Below are 23047 nucleotides of genomic sequence, written 5' to 3'. Positions count from 1 at the left end.
AAAGTGAGGAGCAGGAAATATAAACCCTGCATTCCTTCGGTCATCACAGGGAACTTGAGGTCTCTGGCTAATGAGGTGGACAAGCTGTGGGTGCTGGTCAGATATCAGAGGGAGGATTGGGAGTTCACTGTGTTGTGCTTCACAGAGACATGGCCGGACCTCAGTGCCACAGTATCTGGCTTTTTCACTGTTCGGGCTGGAACATGTTACTGTGAAGGCTCTGCTTGCCAGACACATCAGGCACGTGCAGAGGGGGGGGCGGAAGGGGCTTGAGCACCCGCCCCTTTCCTGATGGGTGCCCAAAGTGCCCTTTTGTTGAGGCAATTTTTTAAAAAATTTTTAATTATTTTTTTTTTAAATGTGTGTGTGCGTGTAGAGTCCTGTCTGTGCCCCTCAACAATAATATTTAACTATTAATCACATTTTTGCTAAATAAAAGGATCTGGCTTGCATCAGTCACATGATCACCATTAACCAATGATCGCCCTTGACGGCAGAACGCGCTGGTTACGAGCCGGGAACGAGCTCACAAAGTGCACGCGCATTTTTTTTGCGGTCCGGAGCTGTAGGAGAAACGCAAATTAACTCAGACACACAGACTGATGCGACAAAACCAGTAAGTAGGTGTACAGCGCACACTGTAGTCTACAGCACACAGCAGTATTAGCTTATCACGTACACGTTGGTAAGCTGTCTTGTGGCAACTGACGAACTGAAACAAATGAGCGTGCTGTGGGTGTAACAGCGCGACAAACTTTACCTGTCCTTTTATTAACTGCACAAGTAGTGCTGGTCACAGCTGCTGGCTCACTGGGTAAGGCTGTCATGGGTCTGTAGCTCTGTCACCGTTTTAGGGAACATATTTAGTTTTAAAGTAAGTTACAGGGCTTTTCCTGCCTTTCTGGAGGGATTTCACTTAAAACGATGTAATATGCATGTCCACATAATTATGGATTATTATAATTATAATATTTCAAAAACACGCTGTATTTTAAAGAACATACATTAAGAAACAGATTATATTAGATTTATATTTTAAATAAGACAAAATGCTGATTTTACAGCAGCAAAATTATTGTATCTCTACAGTTAAAAAATGTAATAAGCTTTCTGCCTGCACAGAGTGGATAGTGAAACAAATGGAATCATCACAAATACATTATTTCATATTTATTACTTTTTTTCCCCTCATTGCTTTATTATTGTAGCTCTAGTAATAAATAATAAGGGAAGGATTCTGGATCAGCACCATGATGGAAACTTGTGCCCACAGTATATACAGTATTCTGAAGAAGGTCTAAAATGTCACTGTGTGTGCATGTGTGTGCTTTATGTATATGGATTTTTGAATTATTACTCATGATATAACATTGTCCAGACATGGCTGGTAAGGACATGAGGAGGAAACAGTAGGAGCTGTGTGAGGCTACTAAAGGCAGTGGATCCCTCAGCAGCTGGATTACAAAGAGCACAGGTAACATTAACACATGTACCAGTTGTTGGAGAGGTATTCCAGTATAAAAATAATAATAAGCACAACTGGAATGTTTTGCTTCTATAACATTTTTCTGTCATCATTTTATTATAGATTAAGTGTAAGAGTTGTTAAGTGTGGATAATTAAATATTAGTTTATTGCAATAGCAAGTTGTGCCTTGTTCTCAGATGGACAGCAAGTGGAGAGTGATAGATAAAATGAGGGGATGGAAGGAGGAAGAGAGGCAAAGAGTGATTCACAGGCAGGGTCTAGTTTATTTCTCAGTTTTTTGTTGCCTTATGGTTCCAAGCGCTGTCACCAATCTTTGCATTTTGTTATTATCTCATGACACTTGTTTAATCAGCTACCATCTCTCCTATGGACTTTTTAATGTCTACAGTTTCAGATCAGCACTGCCCTGCCCTCCAGCACTATCAGCAGCAGGAGCAGCAGAAACCCCTCAACAGCAACATTGTACCCATCAGGTAAAACATCGGCTACGTTTGCTTTGCCTCACAACAGTGATATAGTATGATGCGATCCCATATTAGATTCTTGATGAATGTGTGTTGTTGTTATTCAGCCTGGTTCAATGTGCCCCTTTTTAGCTTTGAGCACCCGCCCCTATAAACGTCTCTGCACGGCCCTGAGACACATTACCGTAATAGGTCAAAAGAAACTAAGTTAAGCAGGACTACCTCCGTCTTCATGCCCATGCTGTCTGCTAGATGATGCACCCCACTAGCAACCCTCAGTAAAGTTCAATCAACAGCCACAGTTATTAATGGTAGCGCTCCTCTAATGATCTATGGCACGTGGAAATTTGCTAGGATTCACGTCAGTGGCCTGAGAAGGCCATGGAAAAAGACTCCCTCGAAGGTTTCTGGCCAACTTTCAGGGAACTCAAGAGGGTAAACCGGTGCTTTCACTCACTGTGTGTAGTACAGGTGAAGCACTGCTGGTTTCAACTGAGGATATTGTTGGGTGGTGGAAAAAATTCTTCGAGGACCGCCTTAAGTCCAGTGACACGTCTTCTGTAGAGGAAGCAGAGTCTCTGGACTCGTCCATCACTGGGGGCGAAGTCACTGAGGCAGTTAAAAAACTCCTTGGGAGTTGGGAAGAGTTCCTGCCTTAAATGGAGGAGTTTAAGTGTCTCCGGATCTTCAGGAGTGAGGGGAGAGGGGAGCAGGAGATCGACAGATTGGTGCTGCGGCTGCAGTGATGCGGACGCTATACCAGTCTGTCGTGGTGAAGAGAGAGCTGAGTCTAAAACCAAAGCTCTCAATTTACCAGTCGATCTACGTCTCTACCCTCACCTATGGCGACGAGCTGTGGTAGTGACTGAAAGAACGAGATCATGGATACAAGCGGCGGAAATGAGCTTCCTCTGAAGGGCGGCTGGCCTCTCCCTTAGAGAGGGGGTGAGGAGTTTGGCCAGGGAGGGAGGGGCTCAGAATAGAGCCGCTGGTCTTCCACATAGAAAGGAGCCAGTTGAGGTGGTTTGGGCATCTGACAAGGATGCCTCCTGGATGAGGTGTTCTGGGCATGTCCCACATGCTGGAAGAGAAGGCCGTGGAGAGGGAGGTCTGAGCTTCTCTGCTTAGGCTGCTGCCTCTGCGACCCGGCCTAGGATAAGTGGAAGAACACGGATGGATGGATGGCCTGAAAAGTAGGCGCCAGGGATCTGTTAATTTTTAAAGACTAGAATACTCAATAAGAACCTCCACAAAGCTGACTTTAATGGCAGATACGATATTTTATTTAAGCAAAGAGCTCAAACAGTTATTAATAATCACAAATCAGTCAAATCATTTTTCAATTTAAAATAAAAAAAAGTAAAACATAAAAATTAAAGTAATGAAATCTAAACTGTTGCTAAATATCTACTGCCAGCTTTGATGAGTTTTTAGTCGAGGAGAGAGAGAACACCTCAGCTGTAGATGAGTTCTGGCCTTAGCCACGCTGGATGAAATCCTTTCTGAGGAGAACTCCTTACAAAGTTCCCAAATCTTCCTCTAAGTTCCTATCCAAAAAAAAGTAGTGAATCCACTTTGTGATCCACAGTGGAAAACAAGGCGAACCTCGCTATTTCTTTTTCTCTGCTCCACTTTCATCACATTGTGTTTGTTAGGAATTATCTCTCACTTACTCAGAGAGTTAACTTCAGCTCATAATTTCTAGTGATTAAACTACATTAACTAATGGCTTTCATAAGCTATAGAGAATAAAATATAAATTAACAGACACTGAAATTACCCCTCATTATCAGAACAATTTCCAACTTGCTGTGTTGCAGGTAAAGAGTGTTTAAATCTGTTATGATTAGCATCATGAAACATCTCTTTATCTGCTGCAACACAAGTCTTAACTATTAATGACAAACGTGTGTGAGGCAGCAACACCACTGTGTGCGTGCACCGTAACATCGTGACATCAACAAGACTGGACATTTAAACCTGCGTCGGCAAAATCCATCCATCCATCATCCATTCATCCATCCGTCCATCCATCCATCCATCATCCATTCATCCATCCGTCCATCCATCCATCCATCATCCATTAATCATCCATCCATTCATCATTTATCATCCATCCATCCATCCATCCATTAATCATCCATCCATCCATCATTTATCATCCATCCATCCATCATCCATTCATCCGTCCATCCGTCCATCCATCCATCATCCATTCATCCGTCCATCCGTCCATCCATCCATCATCCATTCATCCGTCCATCCATCCATCATCCATCCATCCATCATTTATCATCCATCCATCCATCCATCCATCATCCATTCATCCGTCCATCCATCCATCCATCCATCCATCCATCCATCCATCATCCATTAATCATCCATCCATCCATCATCCATTCATCCGTCCATCCATCCATCATCCATTCATCCGTCCATCATCCATTAATCATCCATCCATTCATCCATCATCCATCCATCCATCATTTATCATCCATCCATCACCCATCCATCCATCCATCATCCATTAATCATCCATCCATTCATCCATCATCCATCCATCCATCATTTATCATCCATCCATCACCCATCCATCCATCATCCATTCATCATCCATCCATCCATCATCCATTCATCCATCCATCCATCCTTTTCCTCTAATCCATTTTCAGAGTTGCTGCAGGTGCACATTAGAAGAAAACTTAGTGAAATAATACTAAAATACATGATTATTGTTACTCTTACTAGAGTAATTTTTAGAGATCCTCTGATAAGCATTTTCTAAAAGGGTTTAAAGTCGCCTATTGTTTTCTGTCTTCTTCCGGCAGCAGATGGACACTAGCAGAACAGTCTGTGTTCAGTACACATAGAAGGCCACTAGATGGCAGAAGAGACAGACACGGGGATAATAAGAGGGGAGGAAGAGGAGGTATGAGGCAGCTCTGCAGGAGAGATGAGGAAGATAGCTCAATGATCAGTTTATTATCAGGTCAACAGGTTAATTCCTGGATGTAAACAGGAAGTGATGTCAGTGTCCTCCCCTCTGGCCCTCGGAAACTTCAAAGAAATTCTCCAAACCAAGAAGAACGCGAGTACAGACATTCACCAGACTGCTGCACTTTAGTGATGATGAGCTCTGATTTGGATTAAAAAAGGAGATATAAGAAGACTTCTATTCATGAAGAAATCAGTTGCAGCTGAGGACAGCACTCCCACCTTCACAGGAAGGGTAAGACCTCCATCTGACCAACAGAGACACAAACAGAGTCATACAGAGACAGTTTAGTGCTTTACAGTGTGATGATAGATGTGACTGAACCTGAGCAAACTAAGATCTGCTGTTTTTCTGCTGGAAAATAAATCATGTAGTAAAAAATGACAACTGAGTGAAAGACTAAAACTAAATGAAACCTTAAATTTGGGGGACAGGCAGGTCCTCTACGATCCACCAGGAGAAGCCGCAGCACCTATTGCCCTGTCGTGTTCGGGGTGGGGGACAGAACTACTTCACTATGCAGTCCTGTCGGTGGCTCAGACTGATGTTTCCATCGATCTCTGAGTCAAACCGAGCTCCTACACTCACTCGCTCATTCACTGGGCCTCATTTACTAATTTGTATGTGCCCAGAAATAGTCTCAATCTGCACAAAGAGAAAGAAAGCAAGCAAAATTATGCAAACTGTGTGAAATGTGCACACTGATTAGTTTTGCTCTCATAGTTATGGGTCTGCTAGTAGATCAGAATCCAGGCTTGTGTAGTCTGCACATCCAGTGGTATCTTTCAAGATGGCGCCGGTGTCCTCCTCAACTTTGCGTTTTTCTTATGTTTGCTGTGTTATTTCTTAGTTTCTTTGCAACCTGTAATACTCTCATCAACTATGTCAGACAAACTCTCCTGGACATTCGTCAGAATTCGCAATCTGGACCTTCATGAACTGACTTTTTTCTTAACAGTGGTGACTCACCTTGGCTACCTGAAAAGAAGGCTGAGAAACCAACAACATCGCACCCCGCTTCCCAGCATTCTTCTAACAAACGCCCAGAGGATCATTAGGGGGTCCATTGTCCCTCTTGGGGGGACGGTCCCACGGGGCTTAAATATGGGACTCTCCACCATTTGACCCTAGAACTGAAGAAGCGAGAGACAGAGAGAGGCGTTGAAAGGCTGCTCCAACGGAACTTATTGTTTCGGAGGAAAACACGAACACAGTGTACAGTCGAGTCTTAATAGCTTACTTACAGCTGGGCTCGTCAGGCACTCTTCTTGGCTGCAGTGGTTATTATTATATTTACATGCTTCCAGCTCCCGTTTCTGCTCCGTGACAGCTCGGACTTTTCCTTTTTCTCCCTCCCTCGCTCACAGACACATAACGTGTATGACAGTCCATTCTCCCTGCAGCACGGACTACACTCTTTAGAGCTGTAACACTGCTTTATTGCCTTCATATTAAATCATTTTTGAATAATAATTTTTAAAAATATTTCTTCACGTCATTATGCGGGCCACAAAATTGCAACAAAGTAACTGTATTCTGATTATTACCTTTTTAAACTGTAACGGAATACAGTTACTCATATTTTGTATTTTGAATACGTAACGCGGGTACATGTATTCCGTTACTCTCCAACACTGTCCATGCTGTACACCATGCAACGAGCAACAAAATGTCAAAGTGCATAAATCATGTGAAAGAGGTAGGCGTCTTGTTTACATCAGACTTCTTTTCGCGTCTGCATTTTGCTTCCATGGAAACAAGGAAGTGGTGAAGCTGTGTTCAGGTTCCCTGAAACTGTAAATACCTGTGTCCTTTTATATTTATGTATATATTTATATGTTTAATTCTACACTTAATTTTATACAATTGCTTTGATGTCAGTTTATTGCTATGACAATTCAGTTTCTCTCTGGGATTCATGAAGTGTCTCTGATTCTGATTCTGAACATAACAGGTGATCAAGCTGAGTACATTCATTAGACTCAGATGTTGGAATAAAGTTTGTATTCCTGTGCTTTAATATTGTTTTATTACATATAAAGCACATATGTAGATTCAGTTTCTTTTTTTGCACACAAAAGGGTAGAAATGTAACCAAACAACTACCTTTTATGTTTAGGAGGTGGAGGAGTACAAATACCTGGGTGTTCACCTCAATAACAAACTGGACTGGTCCACAAACACAAATGCACTCTACAAAAAGGGTCTAAGTTGCCTCCACCTGCTACGGCTGCTGAGATCCTTTGGCGTGAACAGGACACTCCTAAGGACATTTTATGACACTGTGGTGGCGTCTGCTATTTTCTATGCTGTGGTCTGCTGGAGTGGTGGAATGGCAGAGAGGGACAGGGGGAAACTCAACAAACTGGTCAGGAGGGCCAGCTCTGTCCTGGACTGTCCACTGAAGTCCATTGAGCAGGTTGGGGAGGAGAGGATGTTGTCTAAGCTAACATCCATCATGGACAACTCCTCCCACCCCCTGCATGAGACCGTACGAGCACTGAGCAGCTCGTTCAGCAGTGGACTTTTACACCCACAGTGCAGGAAGGAGCGCTACTGCAGGTCATTCTTACCAGCAGCTGTCAGACTCTGTAATGCAGTTTAAAAAATTATTTTGGTCATCTTACTCACCAGCCTGTTTGTTTACTGTACATTTTATACATAGCTCTGTAGATTTTCTGAATTTTTCTATACATATTCTGTACCTGTATATACATGTATATACGAACTTTGGTTGCCTATATTTATAGGAGCAACTTGTGTCTTCCTTTTATATTTTATTTTCCCGTGCTGTAAGAGCTCTGGAACACCGAAATTTCTCATCTGTGGGATAATAAAGGTTTACTCTATTCTATACCTTGAGTACATTTCTGACCCTGTGCTTGAGTAAAGAAGAATCATAAGTACTTTCAGGAGTACTTTCTTACAAAAGTATCTGTAATTCTACTTAAATGAAGAATGCAAGTACTTGTGCCACATATGGTATTTTACTTCCTTGCTAACAGGAAGTGGTGAAGCTGAAGGCGTCTCACTGCTCAAACTGATGTTCAGTCGGCATCCGGACGACATGAAGACTCCAGCTGTCTCTCTGCTCCTCAGTGAGTCAAACACAGCTCCTACATCCATCCATCCATCCATCATCATCCCTCCATCCATCCATCCATCCATCCATCCATCCATCCATCCATCCATCCACTGACTGAGGATCCAGAGTGAGTCCAGGTTCAGCTGAAGGACAGTTGATTAATGAATGCGGGGAGTTTTTGGTTTCTTTAAATGAGCGTGAAGCAGAAGCAGCTGATCCACCTGACCTTCAGTGAGCTCTGACCTTTACTGACCTGTGTCCTGTTGCAGGTGTGTGTGTGCTGCTGCTGTCTGCACTAGCTGTTTCTGCAGGTGAGTTGATGAAGTGAAAACAATCAGAGACTCCAAAAGATCACAAATACATTTACTGTGTGTGTCTGTGCTCAGTCTCTCTGCAGGTCAGTCCAAACCTCCAGCAGCTTATCAGAGAATCTTCTTCTGTGTCTCTGAGCTGTGTTGATGATGAAGGAGAGACAGCTGATGGCTGGCTGGTGAAGAGGACTGGAAGAGGATACACTGTGGACTGCAGAGCAGATGCTTCAGCCTTTTGGAGGAAGTTTGATTCTTTCTGTGTTCTCGACATCTCTGATTACTTTAATGGGATTTTCTTCTGTGAAAACTCATCTGGACAGCAGAGCGATGAAGTCTCCATCAATGTAACAGTAACAAGCTGTAAGCTGCTCCCACCTGTCTCTCTGTGTCTGTATGACTCTGATCTGTTGGTGTAACTTTGTCTCTACATCACTCTGTGTGTGTCTCTGTTGATCAGGGTTTGGTACGATCCTGGAGATCCCTGCACTTCCTGTGAGGGCAGGAAGTAATGTCACTCTTCGATGCAGACATAAATTCCTGAGTCGTGAATATAATCACAGATTTTCAGCTGAATTCTACTTTAAAGGAAGTCGTGTTGTTTCTGAACATCAATCAGAGCTCCTCATCACTAATGTCCAGAAGTCTGATGAAGGTTTCTACTCATGTTGGGTTGATCAAAATTGGAGATCTCCTCAGAGCTTTTTGAGGGTCAGAGGTCAGCACACTGACAGCACTTCCTATTTAAAGACATGAACTACAGACCTGATAAAAGACTAACTAAGCCATAATTATCTCTCCTGCAGAGTGTGATCCCACTACAGCGCTCCCTTCTACTCCTCCGACTGCCTCTTCCACTCCTCCTCCTCCACTTTCTCTCAGTCATACTCAGTTCAAATTCTTGTGTTATCTACTGGCCTTCTGTCCATACTGTATCTCTGCTGGTCTGCTGATGTACATCTGCTGCAGCAGGAAGTTGGAAAACAAGCCAGCCATCTCCATGGAGATGACCCAGAACAATGGAGGCGGTGACAAACTGGATGAAGAGTGGGAGGTCATCAGTGATGATGTCACCACCGAGCGTTATGTCTGAGCTTTTGTTTGAATAGTGGATGATCCTGAGTGTTCATGGATTCATGTGTTCTTCAGGGTTGTAGAAGTGGGGCTTTCACTTGGTGTTGGTTCTTAATGCAGTAATGTAACATGCATAGCGGTGTTTTTGTGTAGCTTATCTGTGTAGCCGGTTAATTACAAACTTTACATAACAACTTATAATGTAATCTTCATGTTCTTTATCCAAAGCACACTCTCTGTGTATTCACTCGCTAATTTATATTCACAGTATTCCCTCACTGTGTCTTTAGGGATTTGCTAGCTTAGCTTGTAGCCAACATTCTAGCAGCATGGCCTTTTCACCTGTCCCTCCCGCACGTTCCTACTCAGTGTATCAGATATCTAGCTACTCCTCGGCTTCCTTTAGTAAAAAAGACACGTGGAATAAATGTACCCTGTCTGCAGCTCTGAATTGAAGACTCTGCTTCGCACCCTTCATTCACCCGTAGCTAGCCAGGCCCCTGTAGCTGGTGCAGCCGAAGATAGTGTAGGCCCCGCTAGCTGTTCCCCGGCAGACCCCAAGCAGCTGGGGAAAGAGGGCAGCTGGGTGACGGTGAGGAGGAAACAGAAGCCCCAGGTACACCACCAACCTGTTCATGTGTCTAACCGTTTTTCCCCACTCGGCGACACACCCGCCGGGGGTCAAACTGGTAATTGGTGATTCTGTTCTCAGACATGTGAAGCTAGAGACACCGGCAACCATAGTCAATTGTCTTCCAGGGGCCAGAGCAGGCGACATTGAAGGAAATTTAAAACTGCTGGCTAAGGGTAAACGTAAATACAGTAAGATCATAATTCACGTCGGCAGTAATGACACCCGGTTACGCCAATCGGAGGTCACTAAAATCAATATTGAATCGGTGTGTAACTTTGCCAAAACAATGTGGGACTCTGTAGTTTTCTCTGGTCCCCTCCCCAATCAGACCAGGAGTGACATGTTTAGCCGCATGTTCTCCTTAAATTGCTGGCTGTCTGAGTGGTGTCCCAGAAACGATGTGGGCTTCATAGATAATTGGCAAACCTTCTGGAGGAAACCTGGTCTTGTTAGGAGAGACGGCATCCATCCCACTTTGGATGGAGCAGCTCTCATTTCTAGAAATATGGACCAATTTATTAAACCCCCCAAAATATGACTATCCAGAGTTGGGACCAGGAAGCAGAGTTGCAGTCTTACACGCCTCTCTGCAGCTTCTCTCCTCCTGCTACCCCCCAAAACCCTATCCGCTTAGAGCAGGGCTCTAGAGTGTGACCAATTTCTCAATGGTGCGACTAAAAAAAATCCCACACAGGTGCGACCAGCTGTTCGAGTAAAAAAAAAAAGAGTCTCTGCAACTCTGAAAGTCTCTGTGTGACCAACAGCAGAAAACATTATGCCCATATCGTGGCCTAAACCAATCATGAAGGTGCTGCTTAGAGTAGCTGAACATGTCGCTGCCTGCACATTCCACTAATGTGCCAATGTTCTGCTCAAAAAAATCCTGGGTCGCACAGGTGCAACCAGCTGTTCGACTTAAAAAAAATAAAGTCTCAGCAACTCTGAAAGTCTCCGTGTGGCCAATAACAGACAACACTATGACCGTATCGTGGTCTAAACTAATCAGAGATAGTCAAAGGTGGAACTTCTCAGATGCCCATGCCCAAGGTAAGATGTTCAGATATTGAGATGTTCAGTTCGAAGCCTTTGACGCATTTTTAATTTAGACTTTCTTTTTATTTTATATATCTTGAGACATTTTAAGTTTAAATTTGAGCTCAGTGAAGCAATTTAAGCACAAGAAATTTTTCAGTACCGTATTTTTCGGACTATAAGGTGCACTTAAAATCCTTTCATTTCCTCAAAAGTGTGTCTTATGTATGAATTCTGGTTGTGCTTACTGACCTCGAACCGATTTTATGTGGTACACGGTGCTTAAAAATCTGTCAAAAATGTTTTAGTACGACTTTGGTAAGCTACGAAGCCGCACCGCTTGATGGATTGTCGGAGCAGCTACCGTAGTCAGGAGCCTCGCGGAGGAATACATACTGTGCTTCAACATAATATTACCATATTGTGTGTGTATAAGGACCCTAAAATGGCTCCTGTTAAGAGACATGCTTATGAAGCGGATTTCAAACTCTATCAGTCACTCAGTAGCACATGGGAATAGAGCAGCTGCCAGAGAATTCAACATTAATGAATCAATGGTACGGAAGTGGAGGAAGCAAGAAGAATGAGTTGAGTAAAGTTTGACTTATCTGACTGTTTGGTTTTGCTTAATGCGCCTTATGGTCCGAAAAATACGGTAACTTATCTTTCTTGCAGAAATGTGCTCCAAATAAAGAACTTTGTGTTGACAAGATTGTTAGTTAATCATTTACAAATCAATAGTGTCCGTATGGACAGCAATAAAAAAAGTTAACGTGTAAAGCTGCGGTGTTAAGCAATGTGGTTGAAAAATTTGGGTTCACCTAACTTTTGAACTGGTGCACCTAAGAAAAAAAGTTAGGCGCACCAGTGCAACCGTGGCAAAAAGTTAGTCTAGAGCGCTGCTTGGAAACTGTGTCAGCTCCCAAACAGACAAAAACCAACCTAAAACTAAAAACCATAATTTTGTAAACATAAAACATCACAAAGAAAGAACAATACAGTATCCACATCTGAACCAAAGAGTAAAACAGTGAAATGTAGATTATTAAATATTAGGTCTCTCCCCTCCAAGTCTTACAGCAGGATGAGTATGTTAGTTTAAATGAATCAACACCCCCGAGTCATTCTAACTACCAGAAACCTCGAAGCACAGGCCGAGGGGGCGGTGTGGCAGCAATTTTTCACACCAGCCTATTAATCAACCAAAGACCCAGACAGAGACTTTTAATTCATTTGAAAGCCTGATGCTTAGCCTCGTCCACCCCAGCTGTAAAACTCAGAAACCAGTCTTACTTGTTATCATCTATCGTCCACCTGGGCCTTACACAGAGTTTCTCTCTGATTTCTCAGACTTTTTATCTGATTTAGTGCTCAGCTCAGATAAAATAATTATTGTGGGTGATTTTAACATCCATGTAGATGCTAAAAATGACAGCCTCAACATGGCATTTAATCTGTTATTAGACTCAATTGGCTTCTCTCAAAATGTAAAAGAACCCACCCACCACTTTAATCACACTCTAGATCTTGTTTTAACATATGGCATAGAAACTGAACATTTAACAGTGTTTCCTGAAAACCCTCTGCTGTCTGATCATTTCCTGATAACATTTACATTTACAATAATTGATTACACAGCAGTGGAGAGTAGACTTTATCACAGTAGATGTCTTTCTGAAAGTGCTGTAACTAAGTTTAAGAATATAATCCACCCACTGTTATCATCTTCAATGCCCTGTACCAACATAGAGCAGAGCAACTATCTGAACGCTACTCCAACAGAGGTCGATTATCTTGTTAATAATTTTACCTCCTCACTACGTACGACTCTGGATACTGTAGCTCCTGTGAAAACTAAGGCCTCAAATCAGAAGTACCTGACTCCGTGGTATAATTCTCAAACACGTAGCCTAAAGCAGATAACTCGTAAGCTGGAGAGGAAATGGCGTGTCACAAATTTAGAGGATCATCATTTAGCCTGGAGAAATAGTTTGCTGCTTTATAAGAAAGCCCTCCGCAAAGCCAGAACATCTTACTATTCGTCACTGATTGAAGAAAATAAGAACAACCCCAGGTTTCTCTTCAGCACTGTAGCCAGGCTGACAAACAGTCAGAGCTCTACTGAGCCAACCATCCCTTTAACGTTAACTAGTAATGACTTCATGAACTTCTTCACAAATAAAATTTTAATCATTAGAGAAAAAATTACCAATAATCATCCCACAGATGTAATATTATCTACAGCTACTTTTAGTACCATCGATGTTAAGTTAGACTCTTTTTCTCCAATTGATCTTTCTGAGTTAACTTCAATAATTACTTCCTCCAAACCATCAACATGTCTTTTAGACCCCATTCCTACAAAACTGCTCAAAGAAGTCCTGCCATTAATTAATGCTTCAATCTTAAATATGATCAACCTATCTCTAATAATCGGCTATGTACCACAGGCCTTCAAGGTGGCTGTAGTTAAACCTTTACTTAAAAAGCATCTCTAGACCCAGCTGTCTTAGCTAATTATAGGCCAATCTCCAACCTTCCTTTCATATCAAACATCCTTGAAAGAGTAGTTGTGAAACAGCTAACAGATCATCTGCAGAGGAATGGCTTATTTGAAGAGTTTCAGTCAGGTTTCAGAGCTCATCACAGCACAGAAACAGCTTTAGTGAAGGTTACAAATGATCTTCTTATGGCCTCTGACAGTGGACTCATCTCTGTGCTTGTCCTGCTAGACCTCAGTGCTGCGTTCGATACTGTTGACCATAATATCCTATTAGAGCGATTAGAACATACTGTAGGTATTACCAGGGGCGGATCTAGAAGGGTGGCATGGGGTGGCAAGTGCCACCCTAAAATGATCCCTTGCCACCCCAGTTTTGCATATGACAGTGTTGTTTATTAAAATAAGATAGCATTAACAGTTTGAGCGTAGTTACAGTCAACAGTGAATATAAATGCTAAAACTGAATATATTGCATAGTGTTCCCCCCTCCACCATTAACAAATGGTTCAGCCCATAGCAGGAGCGGCTTTTTTCTTGTTTTCAGTAGCAAGCGATGCTTATGATTGTGCCAGAGCACATTTTGAACAACACCATGGGACCATAAGGATTTTGCACAGGTGGTTGGATGTTACACTCTGGAAATGGAAGGAAGGTGAGTGTTATTAACCCGCTGTGGTCCACGGACACGCTGCACCTCCAAATCACATGACTATGTTAAGCTGACATAGCAACAAGCTGCAGCCACGCTGAGTCTCTATTTCAGCCCACATTAAAAGTTCGGACGTCAAAGTTTTTAAATTTTAATTACAGGCCAGTAAATCCAGAGTTATGATAATAGATATAAGCCATGCTTTTTACTAAATACTGTCGTCACGTTTTTTATGTGTGTGTGTGTGTATTTTAAGCGTTTTCTAAGGACAGCGCGAAAACAGTAAAGAAAGGAAAAGAAGCAACCTCTTTCCTATCAGTGGAAAAATGTACCATGTAAAATAATTTAAAAAAAATTAAAAATTAAAATTAAAAAAAAGTCAGCACGTGGGATTTGGTTGTTTAGGAAGAGGGGAGAGTTTTGAGAGTGACGGTAATGGCAGCGAGACAGAGCGAGCAAGTGAGAGAGAGAGAGAGAGTAGCGCCTTGAGGCGACTTTTGTTGTGATTTGGCGCTATATAAATAAAATTGAATTGAATTGAGTTTTTAGATGTGGGAGATTTGTGACGTTTAGTGTGGAGTGTATAGTTACTGTGTTGTGTTGTCTTGTGTAGTTGTTCTGTTGTGTAGTCGTTTTGCTTTGTGTGTCAGTGAGGGCACTAATAAATGTCACTAAGGCACATTTGCAGTGTAAACACTGTCACTAAGTAGAAAACCAGCGGAGTGATACACCTGCTGCTGTCAGGCCTGCAGGTTTCTCCCTGTGCTGTTCTGTCTTTTGGTGGACAAACTTTTTTTTTACTGGCACACATCATTTGTGGGGCATCTTATTGCGACACCTGATTGTTCTCTCATTTTAGTTTTAGTAATATTTTTAAATGGTTGTACAAAATGAAAACATTTTTAGATAAATAGTTGTATATGTTTACAAAATGTACAATTTATATTTGCATTTCAAGTTATAAAAATTTACTCAACATGTCTGTGGGTTTTTTTACAGTAAAAAAAATACTACTAGGATTTTAAGTTCTTTGTGTGATTTCAGATCAGTAATACTAATGCAGTATGTCAGTGAAAAAAAACAAAACAATTAAATTCAGTTGAGATGAAAAGAATGAGACCAAACAAGGCAAGGAGGAAAAAATAAAATGAAACAATTTGAGGGGGAAATACAAACGTAAACTCAAAAGGAGTCAAAAATGGCCGCTTGTATTTCAGACCTCAGTGGGTTAATCCAACAAATCATGAAAAATTAGGTTTAAATTTTTGTTCATGACAGTGCAGATTTCTGACATTTTGTGTAATTTAAGCTGTAACAATGTGATTGTTTTCTAACAAAAAACAGTGTGAAACTTAAGTTAGACTTGTGTTTGTAAATGAACCGCCCCATGTTGTGTAGCTTTCTGGATTTTATACTTATTGGGCTACATATTTATTTATTATACAGGCTATACAGTACATAACATCAAAACTCACGTTTTATGTAACTAAAGTGTGTAATTATGTGGGCTACAGACAATAATTAAGTTATAGACTATATTTATATAAAAAACATGTATACTTGCTGCATTTGAATCATTTTAACCATATGTAACCACCTGCATATGTGTTTGGGGAAAAAAGGCTTTGATTTTGCCACCCCATTTGATTTCTTTGCCACCCTCATGCCACCCTAAGACAATTTCTCTAGATCCGCCCCTGGGTATTACAGGTACTGCACTGCAGTGGTTTGTATCATATCTATCTAATAGACTCCAATCTGTGCATGTAAATGGAGAGTCCTCTTCACACACTAAGGTCAATTATGGAGTTCCACAGGGTTCAGTGCTAGGACCAATTCTGTTTACATTATACATGCTTCCCTTAGGCAGCATCATCAGAAGACATAGCATACATTTTCATTGCTATGCTGATGACACCCAGCTCTATCTATCCATGAAGCCAGATAACACACACCAATTGGTTAAACTGCCCAAGGTTTCTTTCTGTTTAAAACCGTGTAAGAGGCTGTCAGTAAGACAGTCTCCTGATGAGAACTGTATTAGTGTAACACTAAAATCAAGAGAAAGGCTGGGACCTCATGAACGATGTTGAAATGGCTTTAAGCTGTGAAAACTCATCTATCAGCATAAAAAATTTTTTATTTAGAATACAGCAGGAAAATATCACCTGAATATAGTGAGCACACAGCTTTCTAAACCGCTGTCCAAGACTCACACAACTCTTTTCTAAACCAGAATGAAGTCGGAGAGAACAATCAGTGTCTAAACTGTCCTCATACATGTCCTGCATGTCCACCACAGTCCCGCAGTCAGCAGCCAATCATCTCCTTCCCCTGATCCACAGAGACAGAGTGAAGATCCTTCTGACCTCCTCTAAGCTTCTCCATCAGCACTCTCAAATCAAACCTCACATCTAAAGACTTTCTCAGCATGAAGCCACCTGCTGCTCACTCATCGTCACCTCTCGTCTTAATCAAGCTCCAAAAGCTCTTTCTCACAGTTTCATGTAGTGGCTCAACAGCTGTATCCTCGTGTAGTTCCCACAGTTCTTCACATGTTTTTGAACATTGTAGTGAATCTGACTGGAAGGGCTGGAGTGTCAGGTGGCTGCAGGTGAACAATCAGAATAAAAGTCCCTCCTCCGTCTGTTCATAATCACATTTCTTTGATGAAGATGGTAAACGTGATGAGAGGAAGGAGAGCTGATGAGGTCTGATGAAACAGCTCTTGTAGAAGGGTCAAAGTAAAATGGTGAACATGAGTGATGCTGATGTTACAGACAGATGATATTATTGATCACATTTAGCTTACAGTGTGTGCGCAGCGTGAGAAAGATCTGCTCTTACACGTGTTTCTGCACTCAGTGGCACATCTGTGGGAAGGATGTGGTTACATTCTCTCTCTGTTACCTGCAGCACTTGCAGATATTTTAAAGGGATTGTTTCAGGTGTTGCATAATAATCGCTGTAAATGTGAAAGTTCTCAAGAGATGCTCAGAAAAATAGAGGGTATATAGTAAATCCTACTAAATGTTTCTGTGTGTTGTGTGATGATAAGATGGAGCACGGTGTCATTTATATTTATAGGGAAGCAAATCAAGCTCAGCAGTCTCTGTTTCTATTTATTTTAATAAAACCTTCATAAAGAGTTTTAACCCTTACCCGTAAGGTGAGTCATGACCATGAAAAGATCTGATCTGGATAAAAACAGATAAACCTATAATGCCCTGCAAAGCTTTGATGACTTCCAGTCTTCACAGAGTTCATCCTTTTTGTGTCTTGTGTATAGATTGTGTAGTTGGTGTTGTGTGTGTAGTGAAGCACGGCCTAGTTCTTGATATGGTACGGCGCCTCAGTCGTAACCGCAACTTTAACATTTTCAATAAATAAATAACGATAAATAAATAAATACGAATAAAACTGAAATGAGGTGGTGCATTTCCATGGTAACAGGGAGCTCCACCAATAGGAAGCAATGCTGTTGGGGACCATGAGGAGACTCTTTTCCACAGTGTCATGTCATAAAATGTTTTTTCTGTTAAAATCAGACGGATCTTACAGACGTGTGGTTTCTACAAGCGCACATGCCACCGTGTGGCAGTCAGTGTGCTGTGGAAGGTTACAACATCATGGCTCATAATCCAGATCTCTGTGGAGTCTTACTCCCAGGTCCTCACTGTTGAGCTCCATAGAGTCTAATTATGTACTGAAACAGTCAAAATGTCAGAGTGCATAAAACGAGTGAAGGAGGTGGGCGTCTTAGTTACTTCAAACTCGCGTCTGCATTTCACTTCCATGTAAACAAGGAAGTGGTGAAGCTGAAGGCATCTCACTGCTCCGACTGACGTTCAGTCGGCATCCAGACGACATGAAGGCTCCATCTGTCTCTCTGCTCCTCGGTGAGTCAAACGCAGCTCCTACACTCATCCATCATCCATCCATCCATCCATCATCTATCATCCATCCATCATCATCCATCCATGCATCCATCAGTCATCCATCATCCATCCATCCATCATCCATCCACTGACTAAGGGTCCAGAGTGAGTCCAGGTCCAGCAGAACAACAGATGCTGAATGAATGCTGGCAGTTTTTGGTTTCTGTAAATGAGCGTGAAGCAGAAGCAGCTGATCCACCTGACCTTCAGTGAGCTCTGACCTTTACTGACCTGTGTCCTGTTGCAGGTGTGTGTGTGCTGCTGCTGTCTGCACTAGCTGTTTCTGCAGGTGAGTTGATGAAGTGAAAACAATCAGAGACTCCAAAAGATCACAAATACATTTACTGTGTGTGTCTGTGCTCAGTCTCTCTGCAGGTCAGTCCAAACCTCCAGCAGATCTTCAAAAAATACGCTTCTTCTGTGTCTCTGAGTTGTGTTGATGATGATGGACAGACAGCTGATGGATGGAAGGTGATGATAACAACAGATGACTACAGTTATGACTGTGCTGACAGTCCAAGCTGGTATGGATATGGTGTGGGATATTACTCTTTCTGTATTCTGGATTCATTCTTCTCCTCTGATCATTTTTACTTCTGTGAAAACTCGTCTGGACAGCAGAGCGATGAAGTCTCCATCAGCATTTCAGGTACACGAAGTGAGCTGTCTCTGTGCGACACTGCACTGCTGGTGGATCTTTGTCTCTGCATCACCCTTTTGTGTCTCTGTTGGTCAGATAGAAGTGTGATCCTGGAGATCCCTGCACTTCCTGTGAGGGCAGGAAGTAATGTCACTCTGCGCTGCAGAAACCACAGGGGTTCAACAGTCGAAGCTTATTTCTTCATTAATGGGAGTCATGTTGGACCTGAACATCAGTCAGAGCTCATCATCACTAATGTGCAGAAGTCTGATGAAGGTGTCTACTCGTGTTCTGTCGGTGTAGATAAAGAATCTCTTAAGAGCTTTCTGAGGGTCAGAGGTGAGGACACTGACATCACTTCGTGTTTAAAGACGTGCCCTAACTAAACTGACTAACTAAGCTGACAGACCCACCTTCATCATCTCTTCTGCAGAGCCTGCTGCCACCTCTTCTTTCTCCCCTCCTCCCCCTTTTCTTCCCCCCTGCCTCCTCCTCCTCCTCCTCCTCTTCCCCCTTTGTCTGTACTGAGACTCTCCTGCCATCTAGTGGTCTTCTGTCCATACTGCATCTCTGCTTGTGTGCTGCTGTCCATCTGATGCAGCAGGAAGATGGCAAAGAAATCAGCCATCTCCATGGAGATGACCCAGCACGATGGAGGATGTCAAGGATTGGATGGAGACTATGAATGCATGACTGCTGATGTCAACGCTGAGTGTTAAGTCTGGTTTGACTTCTGGCTGTTCCTGAGTGCTCCTGGATTCACATGTTCATTACTTTAACGCTGCAGCTGCTGAAGGCGGAGCTCCTTTGAGTGACCCCACCCTCTGTCCCGCTAGGTGTGACAGAGGCTTACTGCAGCATTTTACACCTGATATGCTTTAATGCTTTAATACCAGCCCAAGATGTGTTCATGATGTGTTTATCATCTGCTCCTGTACTGATGATGTTCAGCCTCCTCTGTGTATAAATAGTCCTGTCTTCAGATCATCATAGTTTCTGTGTGTGTTCCTCAGTGTGTTTCATGTTTCTCCTGATTTATCTGCAAGCTTTGGGAGTTGTGCTCATTCCTCATGGTGACCTTATTTCATCCAATGAAACAGTGACTTTCTGTTGTTCCTCCTCCCTGCACCGTGTACAGTACGTGAGGATCTTTGCATTGTCTTGATTCAGCCTGACATCATCAGTCTGGATAAGCAGTCACGATCAGATGGTTATCAACTCGCTCAGGTAATCCGGGGTTTTCACTGCACATTCACGTGACAGAGCTGGTGCTAGGAGCATCTGACCAATCAGAAACATGTGGTTATCCTAACTGGGCGTTCATAAAGTCAGCAAAGATGCACAGAAAAGAAGATCAGACACCAGCGAGGGAGGATAAGAAAGACAGACGCAACAACATTGTCATCCCCTATGTAGCCGGTGTATCAGAGAAACTCAGGAGAGTTTTCTCCAAGCACGACATCCCAGTGTACTTCAGACCCAGCAACACACTCAGACAGAAACTGGTTCATCCCAAAGACAAAACTCCAAAACACAGACTGAACAACGTGGTGTATGCTGTACAGTGCAGCGAGGAATGCCCAGACCTCTACATTGGAGAGACCAAACAGTCACTTCACAAGTGCATGGCACAACATAGAAGAGCCACCTCCACAGGACAAGACTCAGCAGTCCATCTGCATCTAAAGGACAAAGGTCACTCTTTCGAGGATGCCAATGTTCACATTTTGGACAGAGAGGACAGATGGTTTGAAAGAGGAGTGAAAGAAGCCATTTATGTCCACTGTGAGCGACCATCTTTGAACAGAGGTGGTGGTTTACGACACCAACTGTCTGCCATCTATAATCCAGTTCAATCCAGGATCATCAGGGGGTCCTTTGTCCCTCTTTGGGGGGATACTCCCACGGGGCTTAAATCTGGGACTCTCCACCATTTAACCCTAGAACTGAAGAAGCTTCTTGGATGAGAGGTGAAACGTCTTCAAGCAACTTAAAGAAGTCCAGACACTTTTCTTTCCAAGCTCCTTAGACTACAGTTTAGCTCAGGGGTCTGCAACCTTTAACACCCAAAGAGCCATTTGGACCCAGTTTCCACGGAAAAGAAAACACTGGGAGCCGCAAATACTTTTTGACATCTAAAATGAAGATAACACTGTTATTGCTTTTTACCTTTATGCTTTGTATAAACACCTAAAGTGTGTTGCTTATGAAATCCATGAAGTGCTACAGAGAAAATTACATTTTATTTATGTAATGAACACATTTTGAACTCTTAAAAAATATAACAAAAAGGAAAAACTAGGTAGTTGAAGGTCTCTTTTAGATGAACTAAAAAGTTGAACTCATATACCAAACAAAAACTGTAGTGAGCCGTCATCCTTATATCACCTTTGGGATTTCGCAGCCTGTAGCGGAGCCTTGACCAGAATTTTAAAAATAATTGGAAAAAATCACTCAACTGCTAAAAAAAATGAAAAATAAATATTTGCAAAATATCTGAATAAATATTTATTTTACGTGGTTAATGTGTCGGTCAGGGCGTGGTCTGCAATGCCGCTGCAGGGGAGGCGGACGCACCTGAGCGGCAATCAAGCCTCGCCGGCTTAAAGTCTGTGCTCTCTCTGCTGTTGTGTTGGTGTGTGTCGGGCTGTGAGCTGGAAAGCTACAGCTGACTCTGTGGGTACAGCAACCGTGTGTGAAAAGTGGTCAATAAAGAAAAAAGCATGTACATGCAAACATCGTCGGGTCTGCCGTGGTACAATGGGACTTCTGGTCCCGAACCTCTGCGCACAGCGTCTGCAAATCGGGGCTGTACGAAGTCACTTTAATCTTTACGCAGGACTGTAAGCTGTCCTCTTTGAGGCGTGAGCGGTGTTTGTTTTTATCATAGTTCATGGTGGAGAATAGCTGCTCACATACGTATGTGGACCTGAAGATCCATACTTGGCCTGCTTGGGGTTGAAAGTCTCCATAAATGCACGGAATTTCGACGGGTATGGTTTATGCAAGTGTGACGCTTATTTTGAGCAATGAAAAATTAATAATACTACTACTACTAATAATAATAATAATAATTTTATTTTTATATTTCAAGATCACAATAATCTTCCAATTTAGAACTACAAGCTTAAAAAGAACTAACACAAACCACCTAGAGACACAGTATAAAGACTAAAGAGCCGCAGGTTGCCGACCCCTTGTTTAGCTGTTTGAAGCAGAAATGAGGAGACTTCACAATATCTCAGCTCCATAATTCAGACACTGGAGAATCTGTTGGCTCATAAGACATAGAATCATTAAATTCATGTTTAAATGACCGTTATCCTGGCACAGCTCAAGACTGTTGTGTAGAAGTAATACGTCTTAACTACAAGTAAACAGAGTATTGAACAAACAGTGCCACTGAGTCAATGCCAAGTCAGACTCATCTTCTGAACTCTAAATTATTTTGGTGGATTTGGAAACGTGTCTTAGTTTACTGCCGTGTTTTATTTCCATACCTCAGTCTGAGTTCTTGTTTCCCTCTGATGTACAGAATGTAAGCTGTGCAGCATCATAAATACTTTATAACAGCGGCCCTCAAACTGGGGTCCCCAGACCCCGGGGGTCCACGAGCCATTGATTGGGTGTCTGTGAAAACATGTCACGTGCATCATCTGGGGCTGCGCTAATTAGCACAGAGAAAAAACATTTATTCATCGAGTTATGCAAAAGCAAATCAGCTAAAATGAGAAAGTATGACAACAGTTACCTCGAGTCAGCTTCATCGAGGATGATGTTGGAAGACCAAAATGTGTTGTGTGTCTTCAAGTGACAGCAAATGAAGCCAGCCAGGCTAAAGCGGCATCTCATCACAAAGCACCCGGAGTTTAAAGATGAAACAAAAGAGTTTCTCCAGCGAGAGTTTGAGGACTACAAGCATCAGAAAAATGGTGGACGTGGTCACAACCTCAGAAAAGGCTCAGAGTGCTTCGTGTCTGCTGACTCTGCGCATTGTAAAAAGTAAGAAGCCACAGTCGATTGGACTGGACCTCGTGCTTCTGTAACATAGTTAAATAGAGTCGAAGTTAAATCCCGCTAAATGGGACATTGGCACCACCTACTGTTGTAAAAGTCACCCTGCAGCATTCACAAAGGGCAAGGGATTCTGGGTAATCCTCATAATAATGGAGGATTCCTGCGAGGTAAGGAATGCGCAAATGTCGTGGGGAAGAAAAATCATATCGCAGGTTGTAAC

The 23047-nt window shown here is 42.4% G+C and overlaps 2 protein-coding genes across 3 annotated transcripts; both read left to right on the top strand.

Annotated features, from left to right (window-relative positions):
- Nucleotides 1-1912: 1912 nt before the first annotated feature.
- On the top strand, nt 1913-9984 carry LOC100703048 (uncharacterized). The gene is made up of 6 exons (XM_005466274.4): nt 1913-1961; nt 7953-8045; nt 8302-8343; nt 8419-8703; nt 8801-9058; nt 9147-9984. Exons 2-6 carry the CDS (start codon nt 7991-7993, stop codon nt 9431-9433), a joined length of 927 nt encoding a protein of 308 aa, XP_005466331.1. The 5' UTR covers nt 1913-1961; nt 7953-7990; the 3' UTR covers nt 9434-9984.
- Nucleotides 9985-17919: 7935 nt separating this feature from the next.
- On the top strand, nt 17920-19797 carry LOC106097534 (uncharacterized). Of its 2 annotated transcripts, XM_019352650.2 has the most exons (6): nt 17920-18131; nt 18418-18459; nt 18535-18641; nt 18792-18819; nt 18907-19149; nt 19244-19797. In XM_019352650.2, exons 1-6 carry the CDS (start codon nt 18101-18103, stop codon nt 19336-19338), a joined length of 546 nt encoding a protein of 181 aa, XP_019208195.1. In that variant the 5' UTR covers nt 17920-18100; the 3' UTR covers nt 19339-19797. The 2 variants fall into 2 exon arrangements, with proteins under 2 accessions (XP_019208195.1, XP_013123337.1); XM_013267883.3 differs by having other exon boundaries at nt 17931-18131; nt 18535-18819.
- Nucleotides 19798-23047: the final 3250 nt, after the last annotated feature.

This window comes from Oreochromis niloticus, linkage group LG16 (genome assembly GCF_001858045.2).
Source record: "Oreochromis niloticus isolate F11D_XX linkage group LG16, O_niloticus_UMD_NMBU, whole genome shotgun sequence".
NCBI classification, from domain to species: Eukaryota; Metazoa; Chordata; class Actinopteri; order Cichliformes; family Cichlidae; genus Oreochromis; species Oreochromis niloticus.
This window is presented reverse-complemented; position numbering and strand designations above follow the sequence as displayed.

Coding starts and splice junctions, on each gene's coding strand:
- LOC100703048 (XM_005466274.4), top strand. CDS start 7,991: ATGTTCAGTCGGCATCCGGACGACATGAAGACTCCAGCTGTCTCTCTG. Junction 8,344..8,418: donor TGCACTAGCTGTTTCTGCAG/GTGAGTTGATGA, acceptor GTCTGTGCTCAG/TCTCTCTGCAGGTCAGTCCA. Junction 9,059..9,146: donor GAGCTTTTTGAGGGTCAGAG/GTCAGCACACTG, acceptor TCTCTCCTGCAG/AGTGTGATCCCACTACAGCG.
- LOC106097534 (XM_013267883.3), top strand. CDS start 18,101: ATGAAGGCTCCATCTGTCTCTCTGCTCCTCG. Junction 18,460..18,534: donor TGCACTAGCTGTTTCTGCAG/GTGAGTTGATGA, acceptor GTCTGTGCTCAG/TCTCTCTGCAGGTCAGTCCA. Junction 19,150..19,243: donor GAGCTTTCTGAGGGTCAGAG/GTGAGGACACTG, acceptor TCTCTTCTGCAG/AGCCTGCTGCCACCTCTTCT.